Source organism: Paralichthys olivaceus, chromosome 4 (assembly GCF_024713975.1).
Source record: "Paralichthys olivaceus isolate ysfri-2021 chromosome 4, ASM2471397v2, whole genome shotgun sequence".
Taxonomy (NCBI): domain Eukaryota; kingdom Metazoa; phylum Chordata; class Actinopteri; order Pleuronectiformes; family Paralichthyidae; genus Paralichthys; species Paralichthys olivaceus.
Genome location: NC_091096.1, coordinates 17,438,080 through 17,460,811, shown reverse-complemented (window position 1 = coordinate 17,460,811; position 22,732 = coordinate 17,438,080). Strand labels below are relative to the sequence as shown.

The 22,732-nt window shown below is 41.6% G+C and overlaps 2 protein-coding genes across 2 annotated transcripts; both read left to right on the top strand.

The window, feature by feature from the left end:
• The first annotated feature begins 268 nt into the window (after nucleotides 1-268).
• Nucleotides 269-14,926, top strand: LOC109633638 (glutamine--fructose-6-phosphate aminotransferase [isomerizing] 1). The gene is made up of 19 exons (XM_069523982.1): nucleotides 269-563; nucleotides 2,374-2,481; nucleotides 3,343-3,444; nucleotides 3,552-3,677; nucleotides 3,834-3,892; nucleotides 3,984-4,118; nucleotides 4,201-4,262; nucleotides 4,345-4,424; nucleotides 4,526-4,634; nucleotides 4,747-4,910; nucleotides 6,102-6,197; nucleotides 6,546-6,643; nucleotides 6,842-6,962; nucleotides 7,346-7,503; nucleotides 9,645-9,759; nucleotides 10,182-10,309; nucleotides 10,655-10,822; nucleotides 11,318-11,479; nucleotides 13,063-14,926. The coding sequence occupies exons 1-19, from the start codon at nucleotides 557-559 to the stop codon at nucleotides 13,105-13,107; spliced, it is 2,043 nt and encodes a 680-aa protein (XP_069380083.1). The 5' UTR covers nucleotides 269-556; the 3' UTR covers nucleotides 13,108-14,926.
• Nucleotides 14,927-15,762: 836 nt separating this feature from the next.
• LOC109633746 (usherin) lies at nucleotides 15,763-20,444 on the top strand. Its single transcript, XM_020093785.2, has 7 exons — nucleotides 15,763-16,803; nucleotides 16,893-16,952; nucleotides 17,834-18,015; nucleotides 18,339-18,443; nucleotides 18,820-18,891; nucleotides 18,981-19,151; nucleotides 19,291-20,444. The coding sequence occupies exons 3-7, from the start codon at nucleotides 17,959-17,961 to the stop codon at nucleotides 19,378-19,380; spliced, it is 495 nt and encodes a 164-aa protein (XP_019949344.2). The 5' UTR covers nucleotides 15,763-16,803; nucleotides 16,893-16,952; nucleotides 17,834-17,958; the 3' UTR covers nucleotides 19,381-20,444.
• The last annotated feature ends 2,288 nt before the right edge of the window (nucleotides 20,445-22,732 follow it).

The following is a 22,732-nucleotide window of genomic DNA, read 5'->3' as shown; positions in this document are numbered from 1 at the left end:
CATTAAAAAATGACATTGCCATTGCCCCAACATCCAACAAACACAATTACAGACACACACTATAAGGGCAATAATCATAAGAGATAAATATTAAGATTGATAAACGTGTTTTGTTTTAAATAATTTATCTCATTTTATCTAATCTCATCTTGAGCATTTTACATATTTTGCCACATCGGACCAAATCCCTTCATTGAGGCCATGAACAACTGTGTCTTTTGTGGACACATTGTTGACTCACAATCAAAGATCGATCCTTCTGTTATTCATTACGGATGAGTTGTGTACCGTCCTGCAGCTCAGGTCTGTGCGGTCGTGTTAGTTTTAGACGTCAGACTCATCATCGGGATCCTCGTCCTGCTCACGGATCCGCATCCTGATGCCACGTCATGAGTACCTGCGTCGGTAGGTGCAACCCCGACTGACAGGCCGCTCGACCAATCAGAAGGCGCCATGGAATCGGCTGGTTGGCTCTGATTCGGTAAGATCACGGTGGGGGGACGAAGCTTATGTGACAGACGGACCCAGCTACCAGAGTAGCAGCCAAACTGAAGACATGTGTGGTGAGTACAGGACGTACCTACATTTACAGAATTCACGGGGGGGATGTGCGATGTTCTTTAATCTCTGGAACAACACGTACATCATATGCGACACGTTGCTAGCATCGCCAGCTAAAGGCTAAACCCGCAAACCAGTTGAAATAGCCTGCTAGGGGTGGCTAACCTGAGTTAGCGAACACGAGCTGATGTTGCTGCTCCTGTTGGTCATTTAAACATCCACCAGACATGTTTCCTTTTCCTCCTGCGTGCTGTCCGCGCGTGAGTTGGGATGTGGAGGCTCGAGCAGCGAGTCGACATGAGCAAACATCGTAGAAATGCTAACCTGCTAACACAGAGCTAACGTGATTTGCGCTGGCATTACGACAAAAGCGTAACTTTCCTCTCAAACCTCTCGCAGCGTGTTTGATTGGAATAAACCCACGAGCTACGAGGTCGTTACACTTTAGCTAGAGTCGTGTTATACATGTGTGTGTGTGGGGGATGTAACACCGGGGCTTCGCTTGTGATGCCGCAACAATGTCACCGGAGTACCCGGGAAATGATGCCTTAGATCGGTATCACAGGGAAATGTAGTCGAGATGTTTTGCTGGTATCAGCGTCGCCTGTGTCCTTTCCTCTTTTTATACAGTCTATGGTCCTGTCTTGTCTCACTTGGGCCTGATAACCGGGGACTCTGTCTCCCATCACTGTCACTACAACTAACTTAACCATGTCCAGTTGCCCCTCACTCCCCCGCTGCTCAATGAATGAATGAATGGATAAATGGATGCTCTGTTGGACCCTCTGGCTCCCTGTTGGCATTTACTTCTCAGTGCTCAGTTCTGTATAAAGCCTTCTTTACATGCCTCCTCCGTGGATAGATGGATAGAAGGATATTTATTTCATCCTTTTGGAAATTCACCATGTTCCTTACAGCATACGTCAGACAGGCAGCTCCAGGACAACAATGACCCGCAGCACCAATAACTCAATATAACCACAGACTAATAAACATCACACCAAAGAATTTAACATTGTGTAGTAGTAAAGTGCTGTATCACACACTGAGGTTCAAGTGTTTTCCTTTCTAAGCTTATGCTCTGTATATAGCCAGTTGGTGAGACACTCCTCAGTGTGTGATATCAGGTATTGGATTTGCCATAGATCTCAGACATTTGCAGATAATTGCTCAAATTTACCAATAACGTCTGTTAAGTCTTGATTTATGCTGGCCTGTCTTTCAGTGTGTTTGGCACATGCACCTTAGTCTGACTGACTGATTGACACGGGTATGATGCAGCTTTAAATGAAACTCAAAGCTATGTTCTTTATATGTAAGCCTCTCAGACTAAAGCCAGACTCTGGGTTGAGAGTTTGTTACGCCTCCCAGCAGAAACACTCCATTGTCTCCAAGCAGGTTCTACTGCTGGAGAGAGCAATATTTGTTTTCCAGGACCATCACACCTCCTGTAGGGCAGGTTTGTCATGCATTATCCCCAAAATAGATTTTGGACATGGAGCCTGTAATAGTAGAGCGGTACGTCACAAAGTAAATGCTTGTTCCACTGTGTCCGGAAGGAATCAGATTGCGTTCTTCTTCAGTCACCTCGACATATTGTTGTCATTTTCAGGTCAGAAACTATGATGGTATAATCATAAGAACAACTAGATCGACCAGTTTGACTGACGTTGAATTCAACCTGAACTTTTAAGTGCCTGCCTAGAATTTTAAAGTGGACAGAAAGCTACAAAAAAATGTAGTCAACAGACCCACATTTTTTTATGAAGAAAACACAGCTTTATTCTAAGACTTTTGTTTTCCTCTCCTTAGGAATCTTTGCCTATCTCAACTACCATGTGCCAAGGACTCGCCGTGAGATCCTTGAGATCCTCCTCAAAGGTCTGCAACGTCTGGAGTACAGAGGCTATGACTCAGCGGGTGAGAGCAACAAAACAACAACATTCACATCAACAACAGACTCCTGCTTATTTATCAGACCTTTTCCTTCTCTGTCCCCTCACTGCCTGCGTTAAAGAGATAGTTCACTGAAAAATGAAAATTCACTCATTACCTACTCACCACTCTGCGGTGGAGGACTGGGTGAAGTGTTTGAATCCATAAAACACTTCTGGAGTCTCAGAAGTTAACTTTGTAGCAGCCGAATCCAATACAATACGAGTAACTGGTGACCGAGACTTGAGACGTAATAAAACAACATAAAAATCCTCTATACTGCTCGTGTGATGTCATCTTAAAGGTACAGTGTGTAGAATTTAGTGAGATCGAGTGTTGAAGTTTCATGTTGCAGCTGAATGCCCCTCACCCTCCCCTTCCAAACATGATAGATCATAAGGATTATTCTACATTAAATTTCTGCCAATAGATCCCTTTCACCTAAATCTTACACACTGGACCTTTAAGTGTCCGCAAGCCAATGTTAATGCAGCATATGATTCACCTTCATCATTCACATTTGATGTTTATTTGTTTTTCTGAAAATGTGGGGAACTCAAAGCAAGACGAATTAACAGCCATTATCATGAGGCTGGGTCAGACGTATTGCACCATTAATGGAGCTAATTTACTGTGTGATAAGTTCATTTGCATTTCATCAACATCTTACAGTTTTTTGCAAACCTTCACTGAATGTAGTAGCATGTTCAGTTGGAGTTCAGCTCTGTCATCAGACTAAAAACAGTATATTACTTGCAATATGAAATCTCCACCAACCCGTTGATACTGAAGGACTTGTAATCCCTGTTATTCTCATGCTATTTCTTCATTTTTGTTTTTTGTTAGGTGTGGGGATCGATGGGGGTAACGGCAAGGAGTCAACTGGCAAATCTATCCAAATCATCAAGCAACGTGGAAAAGTGAAGGCTCTCGATGAGGAGATCCACAGTAAGCTGACAGAAGGAGAATCAGTTTTGATTTGTCATCCTGTATGTGACTGAACCATTAAGATACTAAGTTTAGTCTTTGTTTGGTTGTGTTTGTTTGACTTTTAGAGCAGCAGGACATTGACCTAGATGTGGAGTTTGATGTTCACCTCGGCATCGCCCACACCCGCTGGGCCACCCACGGTGTACCAAGCCCAGTCAACAGCCATCCACATAGATCTGATAAGAGCAATGGTCAGTTGAGTTAAAGATTGAAAGCTGTTTCATTTCACGCAGCTTAATGTTTTATCTTGCATTTCCATAACTGCTCAGTCTGTTTTTATTGACTTGGGTGGAGGCATCATATCGTAAAAATGATTATTTTATGATTATGATCTCTCTGTTCTACAGAATTCATTGTCATTCACAATGGAATTATCACCAACTACAAAGACCTGAGGAAATTCCTGGTGAGCACATATCTTTCAAAAACTATAATAGGCATTTTGTCATCACTCTATGGGTTAGTGTTAGACTAACTCTCTAACTCAATCTCCACAGGAGAGCAAAGGCTACGAGTTTGAGTCGGAAACCGACACAGAGACAATCGCCAAACTGGTGAAGTACATGTATGACAACCGCGAGAGTGACGACCTCAGTTTTTCCACACTGGTGGAGCTGGTGATCCAGCAGCTGGTAAGGATCTGCTCGTGCACTCTGCCTCTCCTTCTGTGATCAGCAGATGAAAGTCTGATGAGTTTGTTCTTCCACCTGACAGGAAGGAGCTTTTGCCCTGGTCTTCAAGAGTGTCCATTACCCCGGAGAGGCGATTGGCACTAGGTAGGCCATCGCTGATGCTGTCGAACTGTTTAAGTTATTGCAGAATAAAGTATTGTTATATCATTTAAATGTTACTGTGCAGGAGGGGAAGTCCTCTGCTGATGGGAGTGCGGAGTGATCACAAGCTGTCCACAGATCATATTCCTGTGCTCTACCGCTCCTGTAAGATCTTTGTTTTATGAATGTAGAAAATATCTGTTTCTAATTTTTCCACACACTGCGCAGGCATGACTGAGGCCCATTTTCGTTTCTTTTTTTCTCAGCTGGTAAAGACAAGAAGAGCTGCGGTGCTCTACCCAGGAGCGACCAGGACACCTGCCTGTTCCCTGTGGATGAGAAAGCTGTGGAGTACTACTTTGCTTCGGATGCAAGGTCAGCAGATGGCAGTTTTTGTATCCACCTTTTACAGCTTCACATCCTCCTTGATACGTTCATGAATCAAATGTCTGATGTGGTTCTCCGTCTGTCTCTCCTGTCATGACAGCGCAGTGATCGAGCACACAAATCGAGTGATCTTCCTGGAGGATGACGATGTGGCCGCCGTGATGGACGGCCGGCTGTCCATCCACAGGATAAAACGCAGGGCTGGAGACTACCCATCCCGGGCCATCGAGTCCCTGCAGATGGAGCTGCAGCAGATCATGAAAGGTGAGTGGAGGGTCGGACTTCATTGTGTTTACATTTTCTCGCCATCATAAATAACTCAAAGCCACATTTGAAGATACATCTGTTGAAGTCTTCCTTGTAATTTGGACCCTTGTAATTTCTGTCCTGTTATTATTGTGTGAGTCTTGGGAGACTGGCTTTTTGACGTCTAGTCCTGAGGCTATCTTTTTTATCACTCCGATATTTACAACCCTGCTGGATCACTTGCACTCCAGGGAAGCCTCTGTCGTAAAAATGACCCATGAATTGACGTAAAACCCTTTTATCCAAAAATTAGCTTCTTTGTTTTTTTCTTTTTCCACTTGTTAACCAGATAAAAAGGAGATTGAGTCCTTTCATGTTGCCAGTTGACCTGGTTGACATTGTGTTTTGACTGTTAGTCTTACAGACTGGTAAAATGGATCTGTCTTATCTCACCCACTGGTTGGATGAGCAATCACCAAGTCTATAAAAGATCAATTAGTAGAAAAACAAAGTAAAAAAATAGCCTAACACAACATCCCAGAGCCTTAGTGTTATCGTATAGTTTATGTCAGAGCAAACATATTTCATTTGCCTTCATAAATTACAGAAACAAGCAGCGAACTCTCATACGTGAGAAGCTGGAATCAGTTTGACAAAAAGGACCGAAATGATTTATCAATCATCAAGCTGCTATTCCTGTACATTGCAAACGTATTTTTCTGAAGTGTCCTCTCCTCCACTGACTGTTCCTCAGTAATCCAGCAGAGGGCAGAGGCGAACTGAAGCTGGCTGCTCTTGACATTCCTTTGTGTTCCTGTCATTACTCAGCCTCTCTCCTCTGCCTCAGTTTCTGGAGACTTTCTGCTGAATAACCTCATTCCAAATTGCTCTCAGAGGCAGAATAAAAACCTCATATGTCACTGTCACAGATTATAATTGATTGCAAAACAGTGTCTCCCCGATGTTTCATGTTTGTCTTCGTGTAAGGGATGACGTAACACTGTGGCTCAGAATTTTAATAAAGGAACGAAAAAACTAAAACAGACAGCAACTCCCTGCATTTCCAGGGGATTCTTTTAATCATAAAAACAAATTTTGTTCCAGTGAAAAACTGAGATTTTCAGGAGGTTGATGTGCGTCAATGACATATTTCTCTTTCTTTAAACAATTTTGAAAAAGTTAACCTGATTTCTGATTATCTCACCACAGGCAACTACAGCTCCTTCATGCAGAAGGAGATATTTGAGCAGCCAGAGTCTGTGGTCAACACCATGAGAGGGAGAGTTAACTTCGATGACAACACAGGTCAGAGAGATGTCTGATTATAGGTGCTGTTACATCAATGTTCCACTGAGACAACACTTTTCCACTCTGTCCCAGTATACTCTCTTCAGATTTACACATTTATTGCTGCAAATTCCAACTTTTGAATAACCTCTAAAACATAAACAGTCACTCTTTTCTGCTGGCCTACTTTCTTCAGGCATGTCACTGAAACATTGCTCAGATGTTTGTTTCAGGATTTGTGAATAGGAAAGCACATATATACCTTGTCAGTGATTCTCTCTGCACTCTGGTGGCCTTTTTTTTTTTTTTATGAGATGGAAAATGTTGGAGCAGAATGATGGATTAGCGGTTTGGTTTGCTTTCCAGTGACGCTGGGTGGACTGAAGGACCACATCAAAGAGATCCAGAGGTGTCGGCGACTTATACTTATAGCCTGCGGCACCAGCTATCATGCTGGAGTAGCGGTGAGTAGCCATTTGACAAATGCTGTCCGCCTTCGGTGTAAATGCACACCATCTAAATCTTTATGTTTCGCTATCTTGTTCGTAAGACAAGTATGAAATGTGATGTCCATACTGTGGACACAGCTGTGTGAAGTTTATGGGTTAGCACATGTGCTCAACAGGTTTGTTTTGCTAAACAGTCCTCTGTTACTTTCCCAGACCCGTCAGGTCCTGGAGGAGCTAACCGAGCTGCCTGTCATGATTGAGCTGGCCAGTGACTTCTTGGATAGGAACACACCTGTGTTCCGAGATGACGTCTGCTTTTTTATCAGCCAGTCAGGTGAGGAGGACGGTGCCATCTGCAATTCCCTATTCCCTATTTATCTTCTAGTTTCATAGGGAGCAGTTTGACGTTCAGTAGGTCAAAGTTTTTAAGTCAAAGTTCTGCCGCACAGTAGAGTTTTCTCTACCTAAACACTCTGCCTGGGGAATTTGTGCTGATGGTGGCATTCTTTTTTTTATTTTTTTTTTTATTTTTTATTTTTTATTTATGAGCGATGTCTGTGGTTCGCCTTGTGGTTTCTCTGTGAACCTGTTCCAAATCAGACTCCTGGATTGTGAAAAAGCAATTTCCGACCTAACTAATAAATCAGCGTTGTTTTGTTGTCAGAGCTGTTGCGTTGAATAGACTGATTTGTTTTCCCATTCCTGCCAATCCTCCAGGGGAGACTGCTGACAGCCTCATGGCCCTGCGCTACTGTAAGGAGAGAGGGGCTCTGACTGTGGGTGTCACCAACACAGTAGGCAGCTCCATCTCTAGGGAGACCGACTGCGGAGTCCACATCAACGCTGGGCCTGAGATCGGAGTAGCGAGCACCAAGGTGAGCCATGACTGCTGCTCTGGTTAACTCTCATGAAGTTTGGACATGGATTTTTCAAGCAAAACATGAGCTGCTCAGACAAATAAAAATACATTTAAACAACTGTCACCTGAAATTATGACAGTAAATCACAATAATCCAAATATTTTGTTTTAATTAGAAGACTACTTGAGTAGTTGAAAACAAGTTTGATATTCGATTTGAAGTTTCTGTTGGAAATCTTCAAAAATTCACCGTTGCCTCTCAAATGTTGTTCGCTTGAAAGACACTGAATATTTTCAGGTTGTTTGTAAGACAGAAAGCACATTTATTGTATTTACTTACTTGAAGATCAATAAGATTGAATTGACAACATTTATCCATTTTAGAAGAATGAAATGTTTTAAAGCAACTTTTCACATGTTTGTTGCATCATCTCATAACTGAACTCCACACCCTCTGACACTGAATAAAATCCCATCTGAAAAGTTCATTGTGAATCCGGACTCACCAGACTCGCCTTTGCGAGTTGACATTTTCCTGCACTCTTATTCCTCAGGGAGCTAAAGAAGACTGACTCCATGTAAAGTCAGGATTCTCATTTTTCCTTTTCTCCAAAACCAAAAGCATTTGCCAGTTTAGACTTGGAGGAAGAGCAGAGAAGTCGTGGAGCTCGGCCCCAGTTAGTGAGCATAGAAAAGAGAGTGGAGCAGGTTCCCCCTGGCTAAGCCTTTGGGCTTGGCTCAGTGACTCTTGCTCTGCTCCAAAGCCTCGAAGCATGCCTCAAAGACGCCATCATTTACTGCTTGGCTGGCTGGGCCACACACACACACACACACACACACACACACACACACACACACACACACACACACACACACACACACACACACACTGCCTTCCTCTTCAGATCACTGGTCAATATGTATCACACTTAGCTGCTAAATGACTTCAAACTCATCTATTTGGCTTCAATTTTATTTGTTTCCCTGTTTAATACAAATTATTTTCTTTTGTTAATTGGAAAAGAGAAAGAGCTCAAAGAAAAAAAGCTTTTTCTGGTTCATTTGGTGAATATGCAAGATTTATGGAATACTTAGATGCTGTCAAAAGTCAAATCCTGCTGTCTCATCAACTGACAGTAAATGGAAGAAGGATGCCTTATTGAATTACACAAGTGTCCTTTGGGAATTTATAGGGTTACGTTTGATTTCTAGTCCACAGCTGTTTTGGTTTGACGGAGGGTTGTTCATATTTCAGCTGAATGTAAGTGTGGTTTTACATTGCCGGGCAACAGATGGTATGTTCTGCATGAAAAAATAGAGTACAGACAAATAAGCTGGCCCCTTTAGAGCCCACAGCACTCAATGTCACAATTCAGAGAGACTGCTCTTAGGGTGCTGTCAGGGGAGGAAAAGAAATCAGTGTAAAGGTTTTACAGCTATTTTCTTGGACGCAGACACTCGCATTTCTGAGTCCAGAGGGTCCCGTGAAAGGACTTGGCTCCATCTGAACACTGATTAAATCTCCCAAATGGGCATGGAAGGCCTCCAAACATGCAGGGAGATGGAGGAACAGAGAGGGGGGGCTGGTGATGACGACAGGCATCGAAGCTCAGATATGCTGAGGTTGTGAGCAGTGACATTTCCAGAATGATTACAAAGAGCGGGTGTGTGAGTGTACCAAGTTTCCAGCATGAGCAGCACTAGCTTCGCTGCATTTTAATGCTGCATAGCGTGTACTCAAATCTACCTCTCCTGCCATTTGTCATCTGGTGCAGATTATTAGCTGGACACTAAGTTCACTATCAAAACAAGGAGACAAGAAGCTCAAGGCTCCACAAACTCTGTTGGATGACGCCAAAGTTAGGATCAGGTTGCTGCTCTGGTTCCAGTATTGTTGCACAAAAGGAAAACCACTTGACCTTTAGTGATCTGGTCACCACAAGCAGTCTTGCAATGTCAATATATATATATATATTGACATTCCAAGATTGATCCAAGAAGTGACCGTTTTTTATGTGTGCACACACGTCATCATACAACAGTTTTCTTTATCGTTGTCGATCAATTTCAAAAGGCTCAGACTGCACACCCATAGCTCTTTAATATGCTGACATAATACCACATATGCTCCTATCCTGACTTTCTTTTTTTCTGCAGGCCTACACCAGTCAGTTTGTGGCCCTGATCATGTTTGCCCTGCTGATGTGCGATGACAGGATTTCAGTGCAGCCCAGACGGCGTGAGATAATCCAGGGTCTGAGAATTCTTCCAGGTAAATCAAGCCAGGGGAGAGTTCTGCTTCAGTCAGGGAAATCCTGATCACATGTGAGATTAAAACATAAAGGGATGGTAAACCATCTCTTGCAGCAAAGATCAAGCACAACCCAAAGCCAGCTTCATTTTAGTTGTTTGTCCAAACAATCCTCTTGGAGTAAGCTAAATTATGAGAGAGGGATCAGTAGAAAAAAGAGGAGGAGGGAGGAGGCTGCGAGCCGTCGCATGCTGCTCTGGATCTAAAGCATATGATGGGATGGCTTTAATGGTAAACTAATAAGGAATGTCTGCTGCTCCCTGCAAAACATTATGAGCTTGTCCAGTCCAGGTTCTAGCATGTGACAGCACCAAAGCACTCATAAGGTTGTTTTGATGCTCCCCCAAAAAACTGACTCATAATTGCTTTTCTGCCCATATTAGATCTGATTAAGGAGGTCCTCTCTTTGGATGATGAGATCCAGAAGTTGGCCACGGAGTTGTATCAGCAGAAGAGTGTCCTGATCATGGGCAGAGGCTACCATTACGCTACCTGCCTGGAAGGAGCACTGGTGAGCAAATGCAACCTTTTTTAAGTTTCATCTTTCTTTTGTCTTTGTCTTGCGTGAAAACTTTTATAACTGCTCTATTTTATACACCAGTTGTCTTCAGCAGGATTTATAAAAGTAATCTTAGATTATTCTTCTCTCTCTTGCCAAAAGGTTGAATTTTTGTAATGAGTACATTTTATAAATGATTTTCTCTGATTGTACATCTCATTCCTTTTTTTTAATAGTAAAAAAAAGTCTTGATTTGAACTGATGTGTTCTTATCTTTTTTTTTTTTTATGAACCATAATGACTACAATGCACGTTTGGATTTCCTAAACCTGTTGGTGTTTTGTATAACCTGTGTAGAAAATCAAGGAGATCACATACATGCATTCAGAGGGGATCCTAGCTGGAGAGCTGAAACACGGCCCACTGGCCCTGGTGGATAAACTCATGCCAGTCATCATGATCATCATGAGAGACCACACTTACGTCAAATGTCAGAATGCCCTGCAGCAAGTCGTCGCCCGTCAGGTGAGGCGCACGCACGCACACACACACACACACACACACACACTTACACAAAAGATAAAAATCTAAGGTAATGTATAAATCATTGATATATTTCCCCCCTAAAGTTATTATCCATTTAAAATATCCAGTTGTTATGGTTACTGACTTAGTCATCTCATTTTTTATTTTGCCTTTTTTCTTTATTGCTGAGAAACAGACCATGATCAGTTCAAACACATGAACACTGGGTGACCACAACAGATTTTGCATCTTAGGCTAATTTTTCATAGCCCTTGCTGTGCCACACCTCTGATCCTTAGTGAATGCAAGGGAGGGGTTGGTTCAGTGTGACATCACTGCTGTCAATAATGTGCAGCAGATGTGGTTTTAAGAGGTGTGAAATTTGACCGAGATGGGCGGAAAAAATTGTATTTTCCAGGTTTAGAAATCAAATAAACACATGATGTAGTTGACGTTTGGAGACTTTTATTTGATTGATGTATTTCCCCTGCACAGGGCCGTCCTATTGTGATCTGTGACAAAGATGATTACGAGACCATCAAGAACTCCAGCCGCACCATCAAAGTGCCTCACTGTGTGGACTGCCTGCAGGGCATCTTGAGCGTCATACCTTTGCAGCTGCTGTCCTTCCACCTGGCTGTGCTCCGAGGTTATGACGTAAGTACCGTCCCCTCAGGCTCAGTGGTTACTGATGATAATTCCAAGTGATTTGCTAGTTAAGACTCCTTTTCTCAGTCTTCATGCCAAAAAAAAGGAATTGAATGTCTTTAGACTATTCTGAATAAAACATTCATAATCACCAATGTGTCCTTGTTTACAAATTCTGTAGACAAGTGAGAAAATTTTTCACATTTTTTATGGGAGATGTGTTTACACCCACAGTGAAATTATAGGATCTATGCCCTAATTATCTAGCAGACCTCAGGACTGCTTTATAGGCGAATTACTCAAACAAAACTTTTACAGGTAATCAACATTTTTAGACTAAGCACAGAGGTATACTGTATATGCATTTGTTGATTTTTGGATAATGATAAAAGACAATATAGGGCAGCTTACTGTTTAAACAGGGTTGGACTTTCTGTCTAGCCTGGAAACCAAAACAATCAATGAGCTCATATCCAGTTGCTCTTGTATTCTGACTAATTTCCAACCATTAACTTGTCTGGCCAATAGAAAGCACCACTTAAGCGTTTTCATTGACAACCAAAATGGCTATCTCTGGTATGGAGAGGCCAGTTGAGTCTGCTTTGGAGAGTATTAAACGGACAGAATATAAACTGACATTTTTCTGATGCTCTGCACTGTCAAATATTTCGTAGTTCTGATTCTTCAGAGGTTCGCTCTGCGTGTCTTGATCACGCACCGCTGAATTTATAAACGATCGGAGTTCCAGACCCATTCACAAAAGTGAATTGGTCTAGCAATGCCAGACTACTGTCTGTTGTAGCTTTGTAAACTTCATGTTTTTCTTTTTGGCTGAATTTGGTAGAAAAATAAAGCCAGTGTTGATGCAGCTTTTAAAGCAGTTCTGAGAGTGAAGCCCAGTTAGCTCTTGTTTTTATGTTGTTGAGTCTTCACGTTAACACCAAGCTGTGCTGCTGCTGCTCTGACACAGAAGCAAACATTTATATGATCACAGATCTTTCCACACCCACTAGACTTTAAAAAGTTTGTCCAAGTGTCTGGACAAGGATTGAGAATCATAAAAGCTGTATCACTGGGTCGCTCAGAGTTTGAATGTCACATTTACTCAACAACAGAAGACCTTTATAACCTATATGTCGTCCTTTTTACTTGGCCATTGTCATATAGTAAATATTTATTTTCTAAAGCACAGTTAAACTCAGTCATTTAAAAAGGATATTAAAATAAACAGTAAAAACACAGAGAAATTTACCAACAGCAACAGTAAAGAACCAGGTACGAATGCAGAAATGTACAACAGGTAAAGATCAGTGAATAAACATTTGTCTCAAGCCTGGATTTAAAAACCGAGATGGAGGGAGCATGTTCAATTTCTAGCATCGATTGATTCCATAATCATTTAGCAGCAGCTGCAAAAGTTTTGTCAGCTTTTAGTTTCATTCTTAGAGCAACTCAGTGAATAAGGTCTTCAATATTAAAAGCCTTAAACAGTTGTCAATGTCTGTAATTGGAAATTGGATTTTGAAATGAATGGAAAGCGACAAGGCTTGGGATGATGTGCTCACATTTTAACCTCTTCCATTTAAATCTAGGTGGACTGTCCAAGAAACCTGGCCAAGTCAGTGACAGTCGAGTGAAGGGCACCATTCATCACGTAATGACAGAAGCCTGGCAGACACATACTCAGTAGAACCTACAGTGAGGAAGCGTGTGTTTGTAGAAAACAAGAGAAGAAAATGTCCCGTTTATGTGTCTCATGTTACAGCTTTTTTTAAAGCTGCGGGGTTTTTTTTCCACAGCTGTGCATCTTCACTGTCCATATTATCTATATCTCAATGTCTATACTCTCTTTGGTATCATTGTCATGTTATTGTTAGAGAAGTTGTTTTGCGTCCATGGTCGCAGGGTCGGGGCTGGCACTGGTGTATCTTCATCACTTGTACTGGGTGTGAGAGTCTGTAGTGACACGGACTGACTCAAAACCTTTGAGCAGGCGCTCAGTGTGTATTTGTCCTGATTGGCCTCTTGGGGAGCTGCTTTAAAAAAAGCTGTTTACTGACGTAAAGTTAGGTTGTTAAAAACCTTTTTACTGGTACTCCTTTCATTAGTGCAATGATTTGTAGATTATATGGAATATTTTTCTTTGGCTGCTAATCATTTCAAGTGTATTTACTCCACAGATGAAGTAAACAACAATCTTAAATCATTCCAAGCCACAGGTCATCAATTTCTCATAATTACAGCACAGTTTGCCTGTTTTGAATTGGCCTTTCCTCGGAGTTTGCACAATTTACTGTAGGAGCAGCATCATAATCACAGAAAAGTTAATGAATACACTATTGTGTAGAAAGCTTCTTGGATAGGCTACAAATGCTTCCTCTTTGTATAAACCTTGTCTGTCAGATTTTAAACTCTGGTTTTGGCACAAAAAAAGTGTTTATCGAGCCACCTACACCAGAGTGAGGTTTTTTTTACCATGCACTGTTTCTACCTTTTAGGGGATGTTAGGTACGTGATACTCAGACAGCTTAGATACTCTAAAATCTCTCCGTGCACTGCTGGGTTTGATTCATACATTGACTTCTGTTGCTTAACTGCTCATCAGAGACCTTATCGCTCACTTCTAGTCTGCAGTTTGCTCTTAATTTAAAAACTGACGTAATTGCAGGGAGATGAAGTAGAAGTTGCACCTAGCTGCCAGCCCACACCCCTCCATGACTGCTGAAATATGGGACCATCTGTAGCTATTGCTTGATTCTTTGTTTCATTTTCATAAAAAAAAAAAGAAGACATTATTTTATATTATTGAAATTACTTTTTGATTTGAAATGTGAATGTTACCGTCTTTATGAAATGTACTGTCAAACCAAAAATCTGTACAATGGCTTTGGCAGTTGTAAACCAAAACATATATATATATTTTATATGTTCATCTTATTTTTGTTTTTGTAGCAAATGTACTAACACTGATAGATTGGTGTGAAGACACTTGGAGACTCAATCGTGCATATATGCAGTTACATAGCTGTACTGTAGATGCTTATGTAGACATCAGATGTGAGTTGTGTGTGTGTTTGTGCATGTTCCTTAATGTCTTTTTCAGAAGCCAGGGAAAGACTGATACGTGTACACACACACACACACACATTTGTTTATGATGAAGAAATAGGAACTAGATATTTACCTTGCTTTTGCAATCAAGCCTTAACTCAGACTTTTTGCAGTTTCTTTCCTCTGACAGTGAGCTTTTCCTGAGCCAGTAGAAAAAGGGTTTGAAAGCTGGACAATGTTGTTACTGGAATTGTTTTGTAAGTCATGCACATGAGCAGAATTTGATTTAGACTGGAGACATTGATAACAAGGATTCTGCACTGAATCCTCACATCCGTTGGGTTACTGAGGGAGTCGGGCACTATTTATTAGTGGAACTGATGCAATAAAGTGTCAAATACTTCATGTTTTAAGTGTCTGAGGTCATTTGATAAGAAGACAAACCCACACATCCTGTAATCTACTTTAAATTCTTGATGTGTGTCTGTATATGAAACACATATCTTGAGAACTGTTCATCTTATCAGCTTCACATTTGTCACTTGTATTGTTAAGGGCCAAAGAAAAATAACTGCAACATATTTGATAAAAGTTTAAAATAGCAAGAAGCAGAAGAGAGACATTTACTTACCCAAACCTCAGCGTCCAAATGCTGTGGAATAAGTGTTGAAACAGCCATTGGAATAAGCCTGTGATACTGAGAAGACAAAAAAAATTCAAAAATCCACTAATTGCTAACCTATGAATTATATATTATAAGTGCGTGCTGGGAACTGTTGCTTATTAAAACTGATAGTAACACAAATTACCTGGTGAGTCGTAGTGAGGGAAGGATGAGTACCATGAAGAGCAGGCAAGAGTAGAGTTTCTGCATCATGCTCAGCTGCTCATCAGAACTGGGGGCCAGAAGCCGCTGGATTAAAATCTTTTGTGTGTGTGTGAGCGTGTGTTGGCCGAGGTGCTCACCATCATGGCGGGAGTCGTGGGGAATGTGACCAGCGCCATAAGTTGACTAGAAGAAATAGCCTGATCCATTCGAAACCCTTCACCGCCAGATTCTTCCTGTAGGAAAAGCAACAGCACAGTTACACACAAAGATAGAACAAACAGAAAAGGGGTCAACTCTTCATCAGGCGACTAAACCACAATGTTTTTAATGTTGATATTTATCTGAAGAGGATTTAGACAGATGACATTATTCACAGTAATTTATAGATTAGCATGATCATTTTTTTTCACTGAATGGTGAGTGCTGGAGCACATGCAGAAGGGTCTAACCAGTTGAAGGATCTGGCAAAAGATCTGGATTCGGCTTTTCAATTCTTCACTTTCAGACTTTCGCTTTCGGATGAAGACTTGTGCTTCTTTCTGCAGCAGAATTTATTTCACTTGAGAGCACTGAAGTCTTTCAGAACTCTGGTGAGTAAACGACAGCAGTTGGTGAGACACATTAACCAGCTCTCACTAATGTGTTCCCTCTGGTCTGTTTCCAGTAAAAGAGAAAGTCATGCCGTGACAATAAAACTGCCAGAGGACAAGCACAGTTAGCCTTTGTGTTGCTCCATTTTCAAATTACACAAAGGTAGTAATTGATAATTACGTCATCATTTCTCATGTTGCTGCTGTTTCTCCCACCTGTATTGAAGCAACATTATTATATTTAATAATCTCTTCCTCTTGGCCTATATATAATATGCATAGGCAGTGACGCAGAGACTGAACCCTCTTGCAAAACCACTGTAACTTTCATCATGACACCACAGTTTAAAATGTGTCAGTAACTAAAATGTGACAATTATATTAATCCACGTAAAAAGAAAACCTCTGTTTATCTAAATATAAGATTGTCTGGAATAAATATTGGAATAATATTTGACAGCTTACATACACACAGAAGTGTCTTTATACTGATAGAGGTCTCACATGAGTTCACTAACACCATTAAGAATTATAATGCATGTATTTTACATCTGAGGAACATAAGAAAGAACAGAGTCCAGCAGTGCACCTGAGGAGCAGAGGGGTGATATGGCTTCTACCATCCCTCTACAGGTAAACTGAAACCAGACACCTGGCTGTTACCATGACACTGCTGCAGAAAAGCAAAGGTTGATGGGAGTTTTAGAGGATTAGGGGAGCACAGCCGCATGCGTCTGTTTTAGCTCAGGCACTATAGAGATGATTCTTCCCTGTGCTTTCTAGGAAACGAAGGAGTCCTCCATGGGAATATTGTCCTCATGTCTCTCGTCCCTCGCCTCTGTGGTGTTGAAGAGATTGAGGAGGCAGGTAAAAGTATCAGGTGTGAAATATTGATGGGGCGACAGGTGTGATCCTAAATGCCCGGAAGTCTTTGGCCTTCTGATCGATGCAGGACACAGCGAGGGGCTGCCAGCACGGGCCGCCACAGACTGAACCACGGACCCCAGCACTGGTGAGTCTCAGGCTGGACACACGTTCCTCTCGCTCTCTGTTTGTCTGCAGTTTATTTTCTTTTTCTCTCCCTTCAACATGTTTCTCTTTCTGTAAATCCACAACAAGAATCATACCTTTGAAACAACTGGTTTCTACTGAAGAGCCTTTACAAGGATGTCTTGGAAAGCAGAACTATCAACTGGCATCTAACCAGGCCTTAATATAAGAACCTTCCTATAAACATATTGTATAAAATACCAATAAATATTCAAGGTCTTGACATATCTAAGACTACACACTGGTATGGTAATAGAAATGGATAAAAGTGGTTGATTAAAGAGCATGGTGCTGTATGCAGGTTAGAAACTAGGCCATGCAAGCTATTATGTCTCCAGTTACACTGTTATCTCCTTCACAGGTGTGTGTGTGTGTGTGTGTGTGTGTGTGTGTGTGTGTGTGTGTGTGTGTGTGTGTGTGTGTGTGTGTGTGTGTGTGTGTGTGTGTGTGTGTGTGTGTGTGTGTGTGTGTGTGTGTGTGGTTGACTGTCTTTCTTTCTTGACATGACTTGTGATGTCTGTCTGTTAGATGTATCCCTGAAGATGAGAATTTAACTGCTGATTTAGATGTGGAACTCAAATTGTGCCTGTAGTTTACTTAAAAACGACCTGCACTGAGGTTGTCTCTCATCCGACTGTGTGTGGCTACATATGCAAAACTACCAGGATGTGGTGGTTTGATTTTTTTTTTCAGTCAGTTGTATTCACAATAGATATTTTTTTCCAGTGATATGAGATTAAAATCCAAATAAAAAGGATGTTGCACGTGGCATTTTTAAATAACCATGTCTTAACTGGCTGATTTGAAAGAGATTTTAAATAATAATTTCTGTCAAACCTCCAGATTCACAGAGCCCCACTCCTCATGGGGTAGGAGGAGATGGAGGAGTGGGTGGTGGTAGCGGCGAGCGGGCAGAGGGAGGTCCTGGCAACCGGCCGGTCGTCCAGGAGCTGTGGTTCATCGTAGTGATGGCAGCCATCGCCCTCCTGCTGCTGGCCGTCGTGTTGGGTGTTGTCCTTCATAAGGTGAGGACCCCCGGTTAGTCTTTGTCACAGTAAATAATGAGGGCGACAGAAGGGAGAGCTTCAGACGTCACAGGTCATTGTAAGTGAACGATAAAAACAAATCCTCTGAGTAAGAAAAGCAAAAGGTAAGAATGGAGAGCTGGGTAACATTTGAATAAATCTGCTTATACAGTGTTATATTGAAGTGAGATTTCGTTTTCAAGGTGGGTGCAAAGAAAACAGTAAGACTTAAAAATACTTTCAGCTTAAATGCAGCTCATATAAGGTTTAAACCTATAACACTTATAAAAAACTATAATCAGGTTTTTGTTTCCTCCGCTCAGGCCCTAAACAAACCCCCCTTCACACGAGAGAGACCCCCTCTGGTGGCCCTGCCCATGCGGAAGAGGAGCCCCATGGCTGTTTACCCATCTAGCAACTCTGTCTTGGTGAGTTCCTTATTTACAAATCAATTCAATTAAAAAACATGATATGTGTGATAGAATTTGGCATTTGACTGGTTTTATCGATATATACATATATAAAACATTGTATAAGGCATTTTATGGATAACTCGGAAGTTATATTTGTGCTTCATTTGTGGAAGAAGAAATGATGAAAACGAGAAAACACAAGAAGTAGCCTTTCTTTTGAATAGGTATTGTGTCATGTAAAGAAGGATTCAATGGAAGGATACAAATTGTGTATGAATATACCATGTACTTCACTTCATACCATGTACTTCACTTCATACCATGTACTTCATTTACAGTGTAAGTTATTCGTTTCGGTGCATTTCTTTTAAACTCACCCTCTCTGCCTCAGTTTGACACCGTGCCTGACACAACAGGCTTCTCCAACAGTGTCACACTCAAGGGCTTCACCATGAAGATGGAGGTAAAACTCTGCAGACTCACACACGCACTCAAAGAACTGCTTTTCTGTGCTTGTGCATAATACGTCATGTGTTTATTTTGTCTCTCTAGGAAGTGTTGGAGGCTAAGTGTGAGCCCTCTGACGACGCCCCTCCTCAGGGCGAGCTCGGGATCCTCAGCGTGAACTCTCTGAGGCGCAGCGTCAGCCAGGTGATTGACGGCAAGTCGCTCACAGACGATGGAACGTGGGACCCAAACATCTCAGGACATGACAGTGGGATGGTGAGAGACCCTGAATATACAATAATAATTGATAAACTGTATGTTGCTAGGATACATCATATAGAGAAAGTGGAGCAAGCCCCTGAAACAAGCAAATACATTCTAAATAGAATACAACCTCTACTCTCCTCTCTGATAGTTTATGGAAGATGAGGAGTTTGTCGACACCGTCAAAGGTTTCAGCACCGTGAGGAAGGAGCACACCATGTTCACTGACACGAACCTGTGACCTGACGACGACCTTTGACCCTCACAAGAAAACACGACCACAGGGTCACATTAAATCCACCCTGTTTTGTCTCCAACCCCGGAGTTTAAAGTGTCGGAGGTCACAGCTGAGCACTGATATCTGAAGGAAGAGGACGTACACATGATCCGTGATGAGACTGTTGGAATAACGGTGGAAACTAACAGAAGACAGAAGTGAGAAACGTTAAAACGGTGCTGACGTTTCAACACAACAGGACAAAGAACATTTCTACAGAGTGGAAAGAGGTGGAACCTGCTTTCGTGGGAATCTCTAGTGAAAAAAAAAGCTTGAAATTTGTATTTCTCTAATCGAATAGAGACTCTGAGCACGCACAGAAAAAGACAAAACAAACCAAAGATATAGTGGAAGAAGCAGCAGAACATAGTTATGTATTTGAGTGTTTTAATAGTTTTTCCCTTGCATGAGAGAGTAGTTATATCTGATCTTTTTTTGAGATGCATTCTTAATTTAGGGACTTCTTCAATATTCAATTGGCGTTTTTGATCATATTCAAATCTTTGGAAGCTTGAATCAATCTTGTGACTGCAGCTTGCAGGTGCCATGAAGGTCGGCAAGTGAGACGACCATGTACACAGAAGGTGTAATTCCCTGGTTAACGTGGACCTTGATCACTGAGCAGCTCCAACACAAAAACCTGACTAATATGTACCTCTCCATATGATCCATATGAAAACAGCTAATGGCCCCCAGTAGAGAGCACCCGTCCCTTTAAATTCAATCAAGCTTTTTTTAAAGAATCTAAATCCATGAATTATTTTCTTGGAAATGTTAAAGAAAGTAATGAATAAATTCTTGGATGTGGACCAAATGTGAAGGAGTCTTCCCTGTCCTATGCTACATCCTCCCACCGAGTTTTGTGGTAATCCGACCTAACCACCCAACCAACAGTCAGGGGTGAAAATAGAACTTTGTTGGTGCAGGTAATAATTGGGATTCAGTATTCAGGCAAACAGTCTCACGGAAAAGTTATAAAGTCCAGATGAAAGACTTTCATATCAATTCAATAAAAAATGAGAAAATCAGCAACGTTCACTCTCTCAACTCTTTTAAAATATGCAAGGCTTTAGAATATTAATTGTTGTGCAAATGATTTTTTAAAAACCTTCATTGAAATTAACTGCTGCTTCAACAGCTGACATCCACTGATGAGAGAATAACATCAGTTAAGTAAACAGTATTCACTATGACGACAGTATATTGTGCTTCACTAAACAGGTCAGCAAAAACATCACATTTATTTCATTAGAATAAAAACTGGAAGGATATCTGACAATTGAAATAACATTTTCAGTTAATTTCCTGTTTATATAAAAAGAGATGACAGGCCCCAAACAATGCTGAGTGCCTGTGTGGAGTATCCAGTCAGAGTGTGTGCTGTGAGCAGCATGGGTCGGATGCATCCAAATAAAGTTAAAACGGTGGAGACAGTGAGTCTGAAGTTCCTGCACAGAGCCAACAGAACCACTGGTGCAGCATGGACGAGGGCCAGGACGGTCACAACAACATACAGAGAACATTGGCAGAGTTCAGACACGACACGCAGCACAGACTGGACCCACTTAAACCATTTGACAGATCTCCCTCCTCTTCCTCCACATGGAAGAGAGCAGCTGTTGTTTCTCAAGGTCTGTGATGAAGGCCAGGTGGAGCAGCTGAAGACTCCAAGTCGGTCTCGTGAGAAGAGCTCACCTGCCAGTGTCAGCCGGAGAAACGCATTCAACCTCAGCATGGCTGACAGGTAAAAATGTATTCCGCTGGTGAAGGCGAGCGCAGTTTTCAGAAGGATTTCATTGCACAGAGTCACCACAACAATGGCTTCACAAGCAGCTGCGGAGTAATTGCAAACAACGGCCACGGCTCCCAGCAATCTCAGTCTCCATTCTCCAACTGTGGGGAGCATTGTGGGTAATTTTTCATCTATAAAATGAATTTCAGATAAAATCCCTCTGTGCAGCAGCAGCAGGTCGTTCACTGAAACCAAAGCAGCACGGCAGCTTCAATCAAGGTGTCCTGAGTGTGAGTGAATAACCATGAGCAGGTGACCTTAATTGATGCTCACACATCAGCCTGTTGAACAACAGTGTGCTGCATTGGTAGATGCATTTTTTTGTCTTTGCCACACATTAGCCTGTTTTTGTATTTTTCCATAGAAAGAGTGCCATGGCTTATTTTCTTTTTTTGCATCTAAAGCACGACCTGTATTGAAGTGATTAAGTTTTCTCAAGGTTGTGGTATTTCTTATCATGCAGATTCACTGTGCACACATGGAAAAGAACCGGTGCAAACAATTGAAGGAACAATTGTTTTATTTAATGAAGCCATGTCCGTGAACTGCCACAGACAAAACCCAGAGTCCGCCCTGGAGCACCTGAATGGAACAGAGCCCAGTTAATGATACATGTGATTTTGTTAAGACCAAATAAAAACAAAATTAGAATGGCACTTAGTAGAGTTAATACAACGCCAAGGCCCAACAGTCCCCAAAGGAAACCACACTTCAAGTCACTCAATCCAGATTGTTATTTGGCTTGGCACCAAATTGCAAACAATAATAAATATCAGTCTCCTAACCATGCCTGTTTTTTTTCTTTTTTGTAATTCTAACCCACGATCCATGAATTCTCTGAGAAATCAGCTAAATGTTGATAAATGTCCTATTTTTGCAGTGAAAGTGAAAAGCAATCCTTGATTCGCCCCTTGACCGAGTTCCACCCCAACATTTAATCTGTTCTTTCTGACTCATACTGCATCCTTCCACCAAGTTTCATGGAAATCTCTTAGTTGTTTTTGAGCAGTCTTACTAGCAAACAACATTATCATTGAATAGAGTATTAAATACTTAAGGTGTAGGATATTTAGTGGATATATTTATTAGATGTTTGTTTTCTGAGTCCCATATTACTACAGATATGAGCTCAATTTGTCCCGAAATTGTGCCGCCAACGATAAGCAGCAGCGCGAAGTCTCTGTAGCCTGTCCAGATTTCCTGAGGATTAGATGGTGTCTAATATTTTCCAAGATGTATCTCACCCCGTTCGTGGATGTGACATAATGCAACATACAGTATGAACATCTGGAATCAGTTAGCCGGGCTTTCGCATTTTCTTGTCTCTTTTTTTTTTCTCTCCCTCCATCAAAGGGAGGGAGTGAAGAGCCGTGAGCTTTCTGTATTCAGCTGCCCTCTGCTGTGTGAACCCAGTGACCCCAGCAGCAAAACCAGTGCTCTGATTTAGTGTTCCACTGAGAATGGAATAAAACATTGATTTAATTTGAAAGTTACAGAACATCTTGATATCTTAACATACCGTAG

Excerpts from the sequence above, each read along its gene's own strand:
- LOC109633746 (XM_020093785.2), top strand. The coding sequence starts at position 17,959 with ATGGCAGCCATCGCCCTCCTGCTGCTGGCCGTCGTGTTGGGTGTTGTC. Across the intron at positions 18,444-18,819 it reads CATCTAGCAACTCTGTCTTG|TTTGACACCGTGCCTGACAC; the intron begins GTGAGTTCCTTA and ends TCTCTGCCTCAG. Across the intron at positions 18,892-18,980 it reads GCTTCACCATGAAGATGGAG|GAAGTGTTGGAGGCTAAGTG; the intron begins GTAAAACTCTGC and ends TTGTCTCTCTAG.
- LOC109633638 (XM_069523982.1), top strand. Across the intron at positions 3,678-3,833 it reads TAGATCTGATAAGAGCAATG|AATTCATTGTCATTCACAAT; the intron begins GTCAGTTGAGTT and ends TCTGTTCTACAG. Across the intron at positions 11,480-13,062 it reads CTGTGCTCCGAGGTTATGAC|GTGGACTGTCCAAGAAACCT; the intron begins GTAAGTACCGTC and ends ATTTAAATCTAG.